At 49.7% G+C, this 17,881-nt stretch overlaps 1 protein-coding gene across 11 annotated transcripts in view; it reads left to right on the forward strand.

Moving 5' to 3' along the window:
- The window catches only part of pja2 (praja ring finger ubiquitin ligase 2), a 281,791-nt gene that overhangs the window by 105,358 nt on the left and 158,552 nt on the right, over positions 1-17,881 (forward strand). For 2 of the 11 annotated variants that reach the window (XM_070884066.1, XM_070884099.1), the window contains exon 2: positions 2,072-2,160. The exons of 8 other annotated variants lie outside the window; for them this stretch is intronic. Coding sequence is in view for 1 of the 3 variants with exons in the window: in XM_070884050.1 (XP_070740151.1) it covers position 2,252 (1 nt within the window). In the remaining 2 variants the exon portion in view is untranslated. One more of the 11 variants, XM_070884050.1, reaches the window with a different exon arrangement.

Genomic DNA, 17,881 nt, shown 5'->3' on the forward strand with positions numbered 1-17,881 from the left:
ACTCTACCATCACCATCAAGCCAGACGACCAACCCTGGTTCAATGAAGAGTGCTGAAGTTCATGCCAGGGGCAGCACCAGGCATACCAAAAAATGAGGTGCCAACCTGGGGAACCTACAACACAAGACTACATGCATGCTAAATGGCGGAAGCACCATGCTATAGACAGTGCTAAGTGATCCCACAACCAGCAGATCAGATCACTTAAACAACTATCGGGAGGAGGAGGCTCCATGAATATCCCCATCCACAATGATGGCGGAGCCCCATAGTGCAAAAGACAAGGCTGAAATGCTTGCAACTATCTTCAGCCAGAAGTGTCGAATGGATGATATATCTCAGCCTCCTCAAGAGGGCCTGACCATCACAGAAACCAGTCTTCAACCAATTCAATTCACTACACGTGATATCAAGAAACGGCTGCGCGCACTTGATACAGCAAAGGCTATGGACCCTGACAACATCCTGGCAAACGTGCTGAAGATTGTGCTCAAGAACCTCCAGCCAAGCTGTTCCAATACAGCCAAATACTGGGATTTACCTGATAATGTGGAAAACTGTCCAGGTAAGTCATGTCCACAAAAAGCAGAACAAATCCAAACTGGCCAATTACTGCCCCAACAGTCTACTATCAATCATCAGCAAAGTGATGGAAGGGGTCATTGACAATGCTTTCAAGCAACACTTACTCACCAATAACCGACTCAGTTTGGGTTCTGCCAGAACTGCTCGGCTTCAGATCTCATTACAGCCTTGGTCCAAATATGGACAAAAGCTGTATTCCAGAGGTGAGGTGATGGTGACTGCCATTGACATCAAGGTAGAATTTGACCAAGGAGCCCTAGTTATACTGAAGTCAATAGGAATTGGGTGGCAAACTCTCCACTGGTTGGCATCATATTTAGCACAAAGGAAGATGGTTGTGGTTGTTGGAAGCTAATCATCTCAACCCCAGGACATCGCTGTATGAGTTCCTCAGGCAGTGTCCTATACCCAACCATCATCAGCTGCTGCACCAATAACCTTCCCCCCATCATAAGGTCAGTGTAGGAGTAAAAAGGAGGCTTCTCTCCCTCGGGGTGGATTAACTGCAAAAGTTAATCGATACCTCGCCGGTCTGTTGGGGTAAAAGGAAGGCTTCTCTTCCTTGGTGTGCATTAACTGATATAGTTAATCGACACCTCGCCCAGCTCCCACTGTATAACGACCACGGAATTAAACAAACGAAACCTCAGGTTTACCGGCTTTATTACGAGCAATGCACGGGAAGGTTCAGTCTAAACCTCTGAAATACAAGAGTTTTCAAGTATAATTTAGACAGGTTTTGGAGAGGAGCTACCCTCCTACAAAATCATCAATAGGTCTATTGCTATCAGCGGAGTTACATTGATTTGTCGACTCTTATCAGACTGGCTCTGAGTGGTAGATACAACTGTCCATCTCCCATCATTGTGTTGTTCCATTATTTGCCCTCTACCCCGGACTGCTCGTCGCCTGGAGTAACTGTACCAAAATACCAGCTTCCTTATCTCTTCCTTCAATACTTCTAATCAAAAACTGCTGACTTCGGTTGTTTAAGTGTGACTAAGGTTAAGGATATAGTTTAATGCGTTATTGCTTTGTGCTATACCTACATAAGCAAATGTTACATACATAGGCAATTTCTCAGACCCTCCTTATACTGATTAGTTCACTATCTTCAGCATTGTTCTGACCACCTATTTGCAACTCCTACAATTTATCCCTTACAATTCCCCCTAATGGCCCAAGATAGGCCATTTCCCAATTCATTCCTCATGGATGAGCTTCCAGGGTTGTCCTTTCGCTTGGGTAGCGCTACTTCCCGAGCTGCAGGATCTACCGGTTGGCTTTCCCATCAAGGTTATTGTTGTGTATGCAGACACCTTTAGTAATGACTCCATGAGGCAGGGTATGGTGCTTAAACTCTGCAGACTGGCAGTCCTTTATTAGCAGCTCCTGAGTGCCAACAACAAGCTGTGTGTTCCTTTTTATACTGGGTTACCTCCAGGATTCCTCCAAATTTTTTCAAAGATTTTTTGGCTCATCACAGACTGGCTCACCCCTGTGTCGATCTCCATGGAGACTGGGACCCCGTCGATGTCGACTTCCATCATCCACGGAGAACTTCCGGTGGAGCAGGTAAAGATTCTATACTCCTCTCCCAGGGTTAGAGCAGCTACATCTTCATCTGTGTCGGAGCCTCGGTGATCAGCCAACTCATCAGAGACACAGTGAGTATATCCTTTTCTGCACATTCTCTGAAGGTGCCTTTTTTCTTTGCAACCTTTGCATGCATAATCTTTGTAGCGGCACTGGTGGGCCCTGTGGTTTCCTCCACAGCGCCAGCATGGGGCCATCCGGTTTGCCCCATGTGGCGGACTCAGGGTTGCGGGACTCGGGGCAGCATTTCTGCCTTTAGAAGTATCCATGTGGTACACTGCGCTCGCCGGTTTAGAGTCCTGGGTCAGTATTCGCCTGGTGTCGCTGGCCGAAACCACGTAGGCCTGGCTCACTTGAATTGCTTTCTGCAGGGTGACCGTAATGTCAGCCGAGAGCAATTTGTGTCGGAGGTTTTTTGTGGCCGATTCCGCTGACAAATATGTCCCTTAGTGCTTCATTAAGGTGGTCGCCAAACTCACACGGTGCAGCTTGTTTTCTTAAGTGTGCAGCATACTTGGCAATTTAAGTGTAGAACCAGTGCCTGGCTGTGAGGATGCTTTCTTTCGGTTTTAGTTGTTCCTGTATGATTGTTACAAGTTCCTCATAGCTCTTGGTGGTTGTCTTCTCCGGGGCTAGTAAGTCCCTGAAGAGACCGTGGATGGTGGGCCCACAACTGCTAAGCAGGATGGCCCTGCGTTTGTTCGGTAGTGTGGCCGGCGTGTCCCCGTCCAGGTCATTGGCTATAAAGAAGTGTTCCAATCTTTCCACAAAAGCATCCCAATCCTCCCCCTCCATAAATTGCTGAAAGTTGCTGAGGTTAGACATGTTGAGCGTGTAGTTCGTGATCCCGTATTCCCGTCGCCAGTTGTTGTGTATGCAGGCACCTTCAGTAATGACTCCATGAGGCTTAAACTCTACAGACTTGCAGTCCTTTATTAGCAGCTCCTGAGTGCCAACAGCAAGCTGTGTGTTCCTTTTTTATACTGGGTTACCTGCCGTGTGCAGGCAACCCCTGGGTCTCCAGCAACAGCACCCTCTAGTGTACCGGTAAGGTGTGTACAGTACAAGGGTACATTCAATGTTGCATACAGTGTTACAGACATCACACAGTAAACAGGCATGCATACACAACAGTATACTGCCGGACTCTCTGATTTCCCTTTATTCAATGTTTTAACTATCGTACGGGCTAGGGCCTGCCTCTTATGTTGGCTGCACCTTTTTACCAGATAATACTAGCAAGATGAGTTCCCTTACACTACAACCAGTACATTTAGTCCAGCATAGTTCATGTATACGTCCTCTCGTGCTAACATTTTCTCGGTGTTCGAATTATGACCCGCCTGGGGTATCCTATGTTTCTTCTCTTTCCTCCACTTGGGGTCTTCTCTATTCTGCCGAATTTCTGCCCCACCTGGGGTATCCTCTATGTTGTCAAATGGTGTCCAATTAAGTCGAGTTTGTTCCTCTTTCAGTTCGAGTATTGGTTTTCCTTGCAGCTCGTTGGCCTTTGCATAACCTCCTCAGGTAATGTCCATTGTCCCATCGATCTTTCCTCCTTCAGCTCGGGTTATAATAAACCTGGTTATATCTGTCTCGTCAAGCGGAGTAAAGCTAAAATCAAAATCCATAATGGTGCATTTCAGTTGCCGTGGCGCTCACACATCAATCTCCATTTCTTCATGGAACAGTGATAATATGGGATATTTTTGCCTGATCCCTAGCAAAGCGCAGGCCTGTTTATTTTCCTCCCTGTGAAGTGTGTACCTTGATTTGAGTCCAGCTGTAGTGGTATTATTTCTTCTGCTAGGATCCTGGCCACGGTTTCTGCTGAACAATTTCTAGTGGCGAAAGCTGCTACCCACTTCGTAAACTGGCCTATTATAACTAGGCAGTATGTCTTCCCCTTGTTGCTGGGTAACGGTCCAGTAAAATCTATCTGCATGTTTTCCTAGGATCCTTTTGGCCGGGGCTGATGTCCCATTCTGACCTTTACTCTCCCCCCTGGGTTGTATTTTGCACATATCACGCACCTTCTACAGTGGTCCCCTAAATCTCTACCTATTCCCTTCCACCTGGACATCGCACTTATCACATTGGTTCTCCCTGTATGGACATACCCGTGGTGTAAATTTAATAGGCTCCACGGATGCATTCCAGGGCCACCACATTCCCATCTGTCCTCCATTTCCCCGACGGTCCCTTGTTGGGCCCCTCTCTGCTTCCACCCCTCCTTTTCCTGTGGAGTGGCTTCTCCCTGCACCTTAAGCATGTTTACTTCCTTGGGCCCGATTGTACATACTCCGACCTGGGCTTCCCCGGCCAGTGTACCTGTCTTTGCCACCCACTTGGCTGCTTCATCTGCCCATGCATCTCCCTGTTGATGTTGATCGCACACTCCTGGGGTCGGAGGGAGGCTTCCACTAATTTTTTAACAATCTCCTCATGTTGAATCGGCCCTCCTCCTGAGCTCATGTATCCCCGTCTGCTCCAGGCTATCTTATAGATGTTTACTCTTTTTCCCCTAGCCAGCCTCAGAGCTTCAGTCAGAGACACTAATTCAGCCACTTAAGCTGATGGACCCCCTTCTAACCACCCTTCCCTTTTGACCTGTCCACTGCTATCTACCACGGCCCAACCCGCCCGTGGTGTTCTGTTGATATAGCGCCGAGACCCATCTACATATAGATCCATGTCTGCTTCCTCAAGCCTGACTATTTCCCTCGTCTTCTCCTGTCGGGCTACACTGATGCTCTTTTCCCTGCGTAATGATCCATCCTGCAGGGTTGTTACGTTGCCTTTTATTGTGCCTCCCTGTTGGGGGGGTAAGAGCATTGCTTCCCACTTAGCCCTTCACGCGTCAGATACCGTTTTTAGCCTTCCTGTGCTAAGCAATGTACTAAGGTATGCTGGGTATGTGTTCCAACATTACTATGCCACTGGCCTATGCCTGTCCCCATATAATGATCTTTACTGTAGTGGGTATAGATCTGGAAGGGCCTATTCTGGTCGGGTAATCCCAGGGCTGGAGCACTTGTGAGAGCTTGTTTTAATCTTACAACCACAATTTCCTGATCTCGGCATTTCTGCAGTAGTTGAATAGCCCTCGTACCTATCTGACCCCTTTCACGGTTCCTGGCCTGGGCATTGATCGAATTGCTTCCTTTCTGTCCTTAGGCATCTGTCTCTTCCCTTGTGATATTATGTATCCTAGATATGTTATTTCGCTCCTTCCCACCTCCTAGGATTTATTTTTAATCCTGCGCTCTGTAGAGCGCCTAGCACAGTAGTTAAAGCTAGTACGTGTTGTTGTTCTGTGCTGGAGGCAATAAGGATATCATCCACATACTGCAAAAGGGTGCTCCCTTCTTTGCCTGTTGGGGGCCTCGTCTTCCTGCGCCTCCTCCCTTACTCCAGCAATCTTTGACCAAATATTCCAAGTTTACCACAATTGTGACATTTCTCTTTGGAATTTCCGTAACCTCTCCTCTTCTGCGGGCAATCCCTACTGAAGTGGCCTTCCTAATTGCAGTTAAAACATATCAGGGGAGCTGCGTGGGGGTGTGTCTCCTCCTCCTTCGTTTCTGCTGCTACTGCTGTTGCTGCTATTTTTGCTATTTTCTCCCTTTGTTCTTGTGTTATGAAAAACTCCACGAGGCTGAGTACTGTGAGCTAAACTTAGTATGATCTTAGTCTTTATTACAACTCCAGAGTGCCTAAACAACATGGCAGCAAACCTTTTATACTGTCCCTGCACGTGTGTGCAGGTGACCATTAGGACTCCACAACAGTTGCACCCTCTGGTGGCAAGTATTACATAGTTACATACATAACATCACTTCCCCCCCCCCCCATCCCCAAAGTCTTCGGTACAAATTATTTACAAGTTGAGGCGATCCGGAGCCCTTCGCTCCCTGGTTGATCGTCTAAGTTCAAACCCTGGCGTGTGTGAGTTGGTCGGACCATTGCTGCACTGCACAGCGGCTGGTCTAGCCGGACTGTCAGGAACAGTGGGTTCATCCTCGTGATTGACAGCGAGGTCGATTGCTGGTTGGTTGTGTGTTGGTGGATCATCGATAGTGATGTCCTCTTCAAGTCGTTTCTCGTTGTCAGTAAATCGCAATTTGGTCTGATCTAAATGCTTTCTGCACGTTTGGCCATTTAACGGTTTGATTATAAACACCCTATTCCCTTGGCCAAAACAGTGCCAGCAGCCCACTTGGGACCATGACCGTAATTCAGGACAAATACAGGGTCGTTAACATCAATGTCATGTGAAACAGCCGCGCGATTGTGGTACATGTTCTTCCAATGTCGCCGGGTTTCCACATGATCATTGAGATCCAGGTGGACTAGGGAGAAACTGGTTTTGAGGGCTCTCTTCATTAACAATTCTGCCGGGGGAACCTCGGTGAGCGAGTGGGATCACATCCGGTAACTGAGCAGAATGCGAGACAAGTGGGTCTGCAGGGAGCCGTCCGTCACGCGTTTCATGCTCTGCTTGATAGTTTGGACTGCTTGCTCCACTTGACCATTGGATATGGGCTTAAACGGGGCAGACCTGACATGCTTGATGCCATTGCTGGTCATAAACTTGTTGAATTCCGAGCTGGTGAAACACGGTCCATTGTCACTGACAAAGATGTTGGGCAAGCCATAGGTGGTGAACATGGCCCGGAGGCTTTCGATGGTGGCTGTGGACGTGCTGGATGACATGATTACGCATTCAATCCATTTGGAGTAAGCGTCCACAACTACTAAAAACATCTTTCCTAGAAAGGTGCCGGCAAAATCTACGTGAATCCTGGACCACGGTTTGGAGGGCCATGACCACAGACTCAGTGGAGCCTCTCTTGGTGCATTGCTCAGTTGTGAGCAAGTGTTGCACTGATGCACACATGACTCCAAGTCTGAGTCAATGCCGGGCCACCAAACATGCGACCTGGCAAATGCCTCCATCATGACAATGCCTGGGTGGGTACTGTGTAGGCGCGTATAAACGTTTCCCTGCCTTTTTTTTGCAAAATCACGCGATTACCCCATAAAAAACAATCCGACTGGATGGACATTTCACCTTTGCGTCGGCAAAACGGCTTAATTTCATCTTGCTTTTCCCCAGGAACGGCCGACCAGTTCCCATTTAGGATGCAACTCTTTACTAATGATAGCACAGAATCCTGGCTGGTCCAGGTCCTGATCTGGCGAGCTGTGACGGGTGACCCCTCGCTCTCAAAAGCATCCATGCCCAGTAGCAAGTCTGCGGGCTGCGCCATTTCAACCCCAGTGGTGGGTAATGGTAACGGGTGAGAGCATCGGCACAGTTTTGTCTGTGGCGGAGAACATAGTCATAAGCGGATAATGTTCGTGCCCATCTTTGGATGCGGGACAAAGCATTGGTATTTATACCTTTGCTCTCTGAAAACAGCGAAATGAGCGGCTTGTAGTCAGTTTCAAGCTCAAACCGAAGTCCAAATAGGTATTTTCTTAACCCCATATACACATACTACCGACCATACTGTAGGCTCTCTCAGTCTTAGATAGACTTCTAGATGCGTATGCAACCGGTTGGAGGTTGCCCGATACATTGGCTTGCTGTAACACACAGCCGACCCCATACGATGAGGTATCACAAGCTAGCACTAAACGTTTACATGGGTCATAGTGTACAAGTAACTTATTTGAACAGAGCAGGTTCCTGGCCTTCTCAAAGGCTGTGTCTTGAGATTTACCCCAAACCCAGTCATCACCCTTATGTAGCAACATGTGCAAAGGCTCTAACAACGTGCTCAACCCGAGTAGAAAGTTACCGAAATAGTTGAGGAGTCCTAGAAACAAACACAGCTCCGTCACATTCTGTGGTCTGGATGCATTCTTGATGGCCTCTGTCTTTGAGTCCGTGGGCCTGATGCCATCTGCTGCAATCTTTCTCCCCAAAAATTCAACTTCTGGCGCCAAGAAAACATACTTGGAGCATTTCAGCCTGAGTCCCACTCTGTCTAGGCGACTTAGAACCTCTTCCAGGTTGTGCAGATGTTCGATGGTGTCACGACCAGTGATCAGGATGTCGTCTTGAAACACAACGGTGCGCGGAACAGATTTCAGCAAACTCTCATTGTTTCTCTGGAAAATGGCTGCAGCCAAGCAAATCCCGAAAGGGCTATATAAACAGCCCTTTGTGTGTGTTGATGCACATCACTCTTTTCGAAGATTCAGCCAGCTCTTGTGTCATGTAGGCAGAGGTTAGGTCCAACTTGGTGAATGACTTCCCCCCCCCCACCCCCCGCAGCTAATGTTGCGAACAGGTCATCCGCCTGGGTCCTGCAGTGAGACTCGGTTAATCGTTACCCTGTAGTCTCTGCAGATTCTGACCGTGCCATCGCTTTTCAACACCGGAACAATTGGACTGACCCACTCGTTGAACTCGACTGGCGATATGATTCCTTCGCGTTGGAGTCTGTCCAGTTCAATTTCAATTTTTTCCCTCATCATGTACGGAACCGCCCGAGCCTTGTGATGGACGGGCCATGCATTGGGGCCTAGATGGATCTGTACCTTGGCGCCTGTGAAGTTGCCGATGCCTGGTTCGAATAACGAGGGAAACTTGCTCAGCACTTGAGCACACGAGGCGTCATCCACTGAAGATAGTGATGTCGTTTCAATTCCATCTAATCTTTTCTAGCCAGCTTCTGCCAAACAGCGTTGGGCCATTGCCTGGAACAATCCACAATGAAAGGTCATGCACAGCTCCATCATACGATACCTTCACTGCCGCACTTCCAATGACTGGTATGAGCTCTTTGGTGTAGACACGCGGCTTTGCATTAATCGGGCTCAGTTTAGGCCTTTGTGCTTTATTGCCCCACAGTTTCTCAAAAGCCTTCTGGCTCATTATTGACTGACTTGCACCCATGTCCAACTCTATGGATACTGGAACTCCATTTAATTTGATTTTCAGCATTATAGGAGGGCTCTTGGTGGTGAAGGTATGTACCCCATACACTTCTTCCTCGGGTTGAGTTGCCTGTGCTGCGTGATCCGTGCCAGGTCGATCATCCTCTGCCATGCGGTATGTCGCAGCACGTTTGCACATTTGCTGGAGGTGCCCCATCATTGCGCAGCCTTTGCACACGTAGTGCTTGAATCGACATTGATGGGCCCGATGATTGCCCCCATAGCACCAACACGGTGCTAATGTATTCACATTCACCCCCGATGGCGGACTCTGAGTCATCACAGGTCTTGCAGCCGCAGATGTATAGGCCCTGCCATATGCAGTTCGGTCTGCTAGCGATGTCATTTTATGCCTGTACTTGCCAGTGAGCTTTGATGTTGAGAAGATATCTGTTTGGTGTTATCGTCCGTGGCCATGCATGCCTGGGCGATCACGATGGCCCTGCTCAGGTCTAGGGTTTCGGCAGCCAGCAGCTTTCGAAGAATGACCTCGGTGGCTGATGCCCAGCACGAAGAAGTCCCACAGCATTTGCCCCAACGCAGCTCCAAAATCGCAAGGTCCCGCGAGCCATCTCAGGTCAGCGACATAATCCGCCACGTCCTGGCCCCCAGAGCGATGGTGCGTGTAAAAATAATATCTGGCCATGAAGATACTCTCCTTCGGTTTGATGTGGTCCCGAACCAGTGTGCACAACTCTGTATAGTCCTTCTCCGGTGGTTTTGTCGATGCGAGCAGATTCTTGATGAGGCCGTATATTTTAGGCCGACAGACGGTGAGGAGAACCGCCCTGTGCTTGGCCGCGTTAGTGTCTCCTTCCAGCTCGTTGGCCACGAAGTACTGGTCGAGACGCTCGACGAAGGCTTCCCAATCATCACTTTCTACGAATCTCTCTAATATTCCAACGGCAGCCTTGGTTGCGTGAAGGTTCGTATTCTGTCACTCATCGCCAGTTGTTGTGTATAGAAGAACTCGACGAGGCTGAATACTGTGAGCTAAACTTAGTGTGACCTTAGTCTTCTTTATTACAACTCCAGAGTGCCTAAACAACATGGTAGCCAACCTTTTATACTGGCCCTGCACATGTGTGCAGGTGACCATTAGGACTCCCAACAGTTGCGCCCTCTGGTGGCAAGTATTACATAGTTACATACATAACAGTTCTAACTTTAACTCTTCTACCTGTTCTGCCCATTCCAAAGTTTCCTCGTAATCATCTCCTACCTTAAATCCTAACTTAATAATATTTTGATGACCTTCCTCCAGTCCATAGTTAAACATCTTTGTTTTCTCTTTCTCGGCACAAAACTGCAGCTTCTGTGTCGGGTTTAACTCGTAAGTTTTTATTATTTTGACATTTTGAAACAAAGCCTAGATTTCACAGTAGCCATTTATGAACATTCGGCTTTCATTGGTTAATTATCCCTAATCAAACCAATATCTTTTTCACAGCCAATATCAATTAGTATTTCACAAGTTACGTCATTTTCCATCGCAAACACTTTTTTTTCCCAATTAGACGTTCAGTTTGTTTCCTTTTTAGCAGCTGTGGCTTCAAGGTTGTGTCTTTATCTTTTGATAAAAAAACAAGCTGTCCTTTGAATTCAATGTTTTTCCAGCATTTTTCTTTTTTTGTCTTTTCCCTGTTAGCACTTATACCCGGGACCCTTTTGGTCCATATCTCAGAGACCTCCCCTTGGTCTTCATTTTAAACCACTGGCCAGTTTTCCTAAACATCCTGTGGTCCCAGCCCCCTTTTTAGGTTGTATTCCTTCTTTTTCAGGCAATACACCTATCCCCAACCTTGGTTTTAGTCCTTCCGTGGTTCGCTATAACTTGTTCTACAGATTACCCCTCCTAATTCTTTATACAGATTACCTCCTTCCCCATCAATGCTACAGCTGCAGGTGGTACAAAATCATACTCACTGCCAGTCAGGTATCACATCATCCAGGTCAGAAAGTCTGCATCCTGTTCGTGACGCCAAATGTAGGGGTAAAAAGGAGGCTTCTCTCCCTCGGGGTGGATTAACTGATATAGTTAATCAACACCTCGCCCGTCTGTTGGGGGTAAAAGGCTTCTCTTCCTTGATGTGCATTAACTGATATAATTAATTGACACCTTGCCCAGCTCCCACTGTATAACGACCACGGAATTAAACAAACGAAACCTCAGGTTTACCGGCTTTATTACGAGCAATGCACGGGAAGGTTCAGTCTAAATCTCCGAAGTACAAGTTTTCAAGTATAATTTAGACAGGTTTTGAAGAGGAGCTACCCTCCTACAAAATCATCAATAGGTCTATTGCTATCAGCGGAGTTACATTGATTTGTCGACTCTTATCAGACTGGCTCTGAGTGGTATATGCAACTGTCCATCTCCCATCATTGTGTTGTTCCATTATTTGCCCTCTACCCCGGACTGCTCGTCGCCTGGAGTAACTGTACCAAAATACCAGCTTCCTTATCTCTTCCTTCAATACTTCTAATCAAAAACTGCTGACTTCCGGTTGTTTAAGTGTTACTAAGGTTAAGGATATAGTTTAATGCGTTATTGCTTTGTGCTATACCTACATAAGCAAATGTTACATACATAGGCAATTTCTCAGACCCTCCTTATACTGATGAGTTCACTATCTTCAGCATTGTTCTGACCACCTATTTGCAACTCCTACAATTTATCCCTTCCAGTCAGACATGGGGTTGTTCACTGACGGTTGCAGTGTTCAGTTCCGTTCGCAATTCCTCAGATAATGACGCAGTACATGTCCGCATGCAGCAAGACCTGGACGACATTCAGGCTTGGGCTGATAAGTGGCAGCTATCATTCACGCCACACAAGTACCAAGCAATGACTATCTCCAACAAGTGAGAGTCTAACCACCACTCCTTGACATTCAACGCCATTACCATCGATGAATCTCCCACGATCAACATCCTGGGGGTTACGATTGGGCAGAAATTTAACTGGACCAGTCACTTAAAATACTGTGGCAACAAGAGCAGGTCAGAGGCTGGGTATTCTGTGGCGAGTGTCTCACCTCCTAACTCCCCAAAGCCTTTCCACCATCTACAAGGCACAAGTCAAAAGTGTGATGGGATACTCTCCACTTGCCTGGATGAGTTTAGCTCCAACAGTAGTCAAGAAGCTTGATACCATCCAGGACAAAGCAGCCTGTTTGATTGGCACCCCATCCGCCACCTTAAACATCCACTCCCTCCACCACCGATGCACCATGGATGGAGTGTGTACCATCTACAAGATGTACTGCAGCAACTCGCCGAGGCTTCTTCGACAGCATCTCCGAAACCCGCAACCTCTACCATCTACGACAAGGCCAGCAAGCACATGGGAACACCATCACCTCCAAGTTCCCCTCCAAGTCACACACCATCCTGACTTGGAAATATATTGCTGTTTCTTCATCGTCACTGGGTCAAAATCCTGGAACTCCTTCCCCAACAGTACTATGGGGGTACCTTCACTGCATGGGCTGCAGCAGTTGGGATGCAAAAGCTGTTAATGAGGCTAGAGCAGAAAAGTACTATTACTGAGAAGTTGTAGGCCAAGAGAGAGAGAGATAGCTGTCAGCCCATTTTTCCAGCTATGCATGGGACCAGTAGCCAAAAATGGATGAGATAAAGCAGCATCACAAAAGTTTAATAAGCAACAAAATTGTTTGAACTTTATGAACATGGTGATGTACATGACAGGGCTGAGTTGGGAAGACTCAAACTCCATTCTAATGTTGAGACCATTTTCTGTTTCAGCAGGAATGCAGAGTTTTAGAAATGGGACGTGAATAATTATTTATTGGGGTTTTTTGACAGATTCTTTTCTGTTTTCCCCAAAGAATGTTTTCCAGCATGCTATACGTTTTCCAGCATGCTATACAAGTGGTGATATAACAAATACATTTCTCTTTAAAATATCATGTCCCTGGACTTACACCAACTTTCCTATTATATTCTGATTAATATGCATTTTAAGGTTCGCAGCTATAGTATTACTAGCTGGAAATTGACATTGATGGCACCAGACTCTTTATGGTCTATTCCAAAGAAAAAAGTTGCATTTATATAGTGCCTTTCACAACCTCAAGATGTCCCAAAGCATCTTGCAGCCGATGAAGTACTTTTAAAGTGTAGTTTCTGTTGTAATGTAGGAAACACAGCAGCCAATTTGCACAAGGCAAGCTCCCACAAACAGCAATGTGGTATTTGTTTTTTAGTGATGTTGATGGAGCGGTAAATATTGGCCAGGACAACTCTCCTGCTCTTCTTCGAAATAGTGCCATGGAATCTTTTACATCTACCTGAGAGAGCAGACTTGGTTTAACATGTCATCTGAAAGACGGCACTTCCGACAGTGCAGCACCCCCTCAGTACTGCACTGAGAGTGTCAGCCTAGATTTTTGTGTTCAAGTCTCTGGAGTGGGACTTGAACCCACAACCTTCTGACTCAAGAGGCGAGACTGCTACCAACCGAGCCACCGCTGACAATTTAATATTAAGAACAAAAATGTTCAAGCCTTAACTTCTTTCACATGTATCAATTTCCTTTACTAGCCTCTTATCAATTGTTTTTCTATGTGGCAAGAATTTTCATATTGCTAAGCATGTGTTGTGTGCCCGGCACCTTAACTCCAATTTCCATGGCACCATGAGTGACACAGAACTTCTCTGGTGGTTGGTGCAGGTCAGAAAAACGGCCTAAACTTGTGTCCCTGAATAACATTGTGTTGCATTTTCCAATGTCTCATTTTTGGAGTCAGGAGTACATGCTGCAGGCATGCACAAGCCTGATTTAAGTGGAATAATTATGGAGTCCGAGTCCCACACTGAATTTTAGGTGAAGTTCCACCCACAGTACACACATTTTTGCATTTTTTAAACTGAGTGCATCAAGGGTTCCACTCCCCTTCCTTCTTCCCTCATTCCCTCTCTCTTCTTCCTTTACCTCTATCTTCCTTCCCTTCTCCCTCCTTTCTCTCTTCCCTCCTCTACTGTCTTCTTTTACTTCTGCTTCCTCTATTCATTCCCAGCTTCTATCTTCTTTTACTCCGCCTGGTCTCTCCCCTTCTCTCTGCTCCTCCTCTCAATCACTCTGTCTGTGCCTGTCTCTCCTCTTTCTGCTTCTTTCCCTTTTCTCTCATTCTCTGCCAGTCCACAAACACCCACCTAAAACAACCAGTCCCCCAAACGTATACCCTACCCGACAACCCCATCCTTACCACCCCTAACCCTACCGCCCAAAACCTCCCCAACTCAACCCCTCCCAACCCCCGCTCAACCATACCCTATCCCCAACCCAACCGTCAACCATACCACCCCAACCCCCAACCTCCAATTCTACCCCACCCAACCCTACCCCCAAGGCCCCAACCCTACCAGCGAATCCTCAACCATACCCCCCAACACTACTCCCAACCCAACACAACCCCCAGCCCGACCCCTCCCAAACCTACCCCAGCCGCTACCCCCCAACCCTTATCCCCTCCATCCCTATCCCCAACCCTACCCCAGCAACCCCCAACCTATCCACATCCCATCCCCCCAACTCTACTCCACAACCCTCAACCCGCAACCCACCAGCTCCAACCCTACCCCCCCAGCCCTACACCACCCCTTAACCCAACCTCAGCATCCCAACCCCGCAACCCTATGCCCCAACACAACCCCCATCCCAACCCTCAATCATACATCCCCAACCCAACACCCCCAACCTTACCACCCTTACTCCCACCCCCAACCCACCACCTCCAACCTGACCCTCCCCAACATTACCACCCCCAATCCTAGCTCCCCACCAACCCCTCCCAACCCTAGCCTCTCACCAACCCCTCCCAACCATCAACACTAAACTCTCCACCCGCCAGCCCTACCCGCCTCACCCCCCAACCCTACACCCCTCCAAACCCTATGCCCCAACCAAACCCCCCCCAACCCTAACCCCTCAAAACCCTACACCACCCAACCTTACCCCTCTAACTCCTCTCCTCCCAACCCTACCCCCCTAAGCCTACCCCCTCTCCCAATCCTACCCTCCCAACCCTAATCCACATCCCTACACCCCCAACCCTTCACCCCTCCCAACCCTATACCTCAACACCCAACCCTACCTCCACATCACCCCATCCCCAAGCCACCACCTCCAACCCTATCCCCTTACACCCAAATCATCAACCCTACCCCCCCAACCCAAACCCCCTCAGTCCCACCCCAACCCTACCCCCCTGAACCTCACCCTGCCAACTTCCCAATCCTACCCCCCCTCCCAAACCTACCCCCAACCCTCAACCCTACCGCCTCCAAACCGTCCCGTCCCAATCCTACCCCCCTAACCCTTCTAACAACCCTATCCCCACCAACCCTCCCGCTACCAACCCTCCACACCCCAAACCTCACACCACCACCCACTCCCAACCACACCCCCCCCAACCCTACCTCACCTCAATCCTATCCCGCCAACCCTCATCCCTATCCCCCTACTATATCAGCCCCCCAATCTCACCCCCAAACCCTACATCCCATCCCGAAACCCTACCCCTCACCTCCAACCTTACCCCTCACCTACAACCCTACCCCCCCACCAACACAGCCCCAAACCTACATCCCCAACCATATCCCACCCCTGCAACCCTACCCCTCCCCAACCCTTGCCCACCAACCCTACCCACACCCTCCCAACACTACTCACACCCCCCACCAATCCCACCCAACAACCCTACGCCCCAAATCCCCCACCCAACCCTAATCCCCCACCCAACCCTACGCCCCGAACACTACCATCTGAACCCGCCAAACCTACCCCCACCCTGCCAACCCCTTCCATTCCTACCCCTCCCAGCCCTATTCCCCCATAACCCTCCCACCCCCAACCCTACACGCCCCCCCCCTGCCAAAACCCCCAACCCTAGCCGTCCCCCGCCAAAAAACACGACCCTACACGCCCCCTGCCAAAACCACCAACCCTAGCACTCCCCCGCAAAAAAAACCAAACCTACCCCCTCCCCACCAAGACTCCCAACACTGCCCCCCCTGCCAAAAACCCCAACCCTCCTCCCCACCAAAAATCTCAGCACTACCCCCCGCACCAAAAACCCCAACACTATCCCCCCGCCAAAAACCCCAACACTATCCCCCCGCCAAAAACCCCAACACTATCTCCCCGCCAAAAACCCCAACCCTACCCCCCCGCCAAAAACCCCAACCTTACCCCCAACAACCCTAATGTCCCCAACCCCAAACCTACCCCCTCCAACCCTAACCCTACCCCCTCCAACCCTACTCCTCCCAACCCTACCCCCTCCAACCCTACTCCTCCCAACCCAAACCCCAACCCTACCACTCCAAACCTACCACCCAACCTCTCCCAATTCCCCACCCCCGACTCCTATCACCCATCCCTACCCCTCCCAACACCTCCCCCCAACCTTACACCCCTACAATTCCAACCCCACCCTTCCCCTAACCCCTTCCCATCCCACCCCTAACCCCTTCCCACCCCACCCCAAACCCCTTCCCACCCCACCCCAAACCCCTTCTCAACCCCATCCCTAACCCCTTCCCAACCCACACCCCTACCCCCCCCAACACCACCCCTCCCACCCAACTCCACCCCAATCCCCAAACTTACCCTACCAACCCAACCCTCACCACCCCCAACCCAACCCCCACCACCCCAACCCTACCACCCCCAACCCAACCCCCACACCCCCAACCCAATCCCCACCCCAACACCCCCAAACCAACCACCACCCCTACCACCCCCACCCCTACCCAATCCCCACCCCTACCACCCCCAACCCAATCCCCACCCCTACCACCCCCAACCCAATCCTCACCCCTAACCCAACCCCACCCCCACCCCCACCCCTACGACCCCTAACCCAAACCCCACCCCCAACCCCCACCCCTACCCAACCCCTAACCCTACCACCCCAACCCAACCTCCACCCCTACCTCCCTAACCATCAACCCCTACCTCCCCAACCATCAACCCCTACCTCCCCAACCATCAACCCCTACCTCCCCAACCATCAACACTATCTCCCCAACCATCAACCCTACTCCCCCAACCATCAGTCCAACTCCCCCAACCATCAGCCCAATCCCCCAACCATCAGCCCAATCCCCCCATCATCAGCCCTACCTACACTCCCAACCCTACCCCCAACACCTGCCAACTCTACACCCTACCTACCCCCCAACCATCAACCCGACACCCGCAACCCTCAACACTACCCCCTCCCAACCCTACCCCAACACTTGCCAGCCCTACCTCCAATCATTCTACCCTCCCCCACAACCCTACACTCTACCCCCCAATCCAACCCACCAACCCCACACTCCCAACCTACACCTCCCAATTCTACCCTCCCCAAACTCCTCCCCCGCCAACCCCAACCCAACCCTACCCCTCCCAACCCCTACTCCCCTCTTCCAACCCGTCCCCATGTCAATCCTAACCACCCCCCCAACCCCACTCCTCCCCCATCCCCACCCCACTCCTCCCCCATCCCCACCCCACTCCTCCCCCATCCCCACCCCACTCCTCCCCCATCCCCCTGCAACCATCAACCCTACCCCCACAACCCAACTCCTCCCCCCACACCCTATCACCAACCCAACCGACACCACCACCCCCAACCCAAACACCACCCCACCAACCCACACCCCCGAACCCTACCACCAACCCAACCCACACCCCACCAACCCTACCCCTCAACACTACCCGCCCCAACCTCTA

The sequence above is a fragment of the Pristiophorus japonicus genome, chromosome 1 (assembly GCF_044704955.1).
Source record: "Pristiophorus japonicus isolate sPriJap1 chromosome 1, sPriJap1.hap1, whole genome shotgun sequence".
Lineage (NCBI taxonomy): Eukaryota > Metazoa > Chordata > Chondrichthyes > Pristiophoridae > Pristiophorus > Pristiophorus japonicus.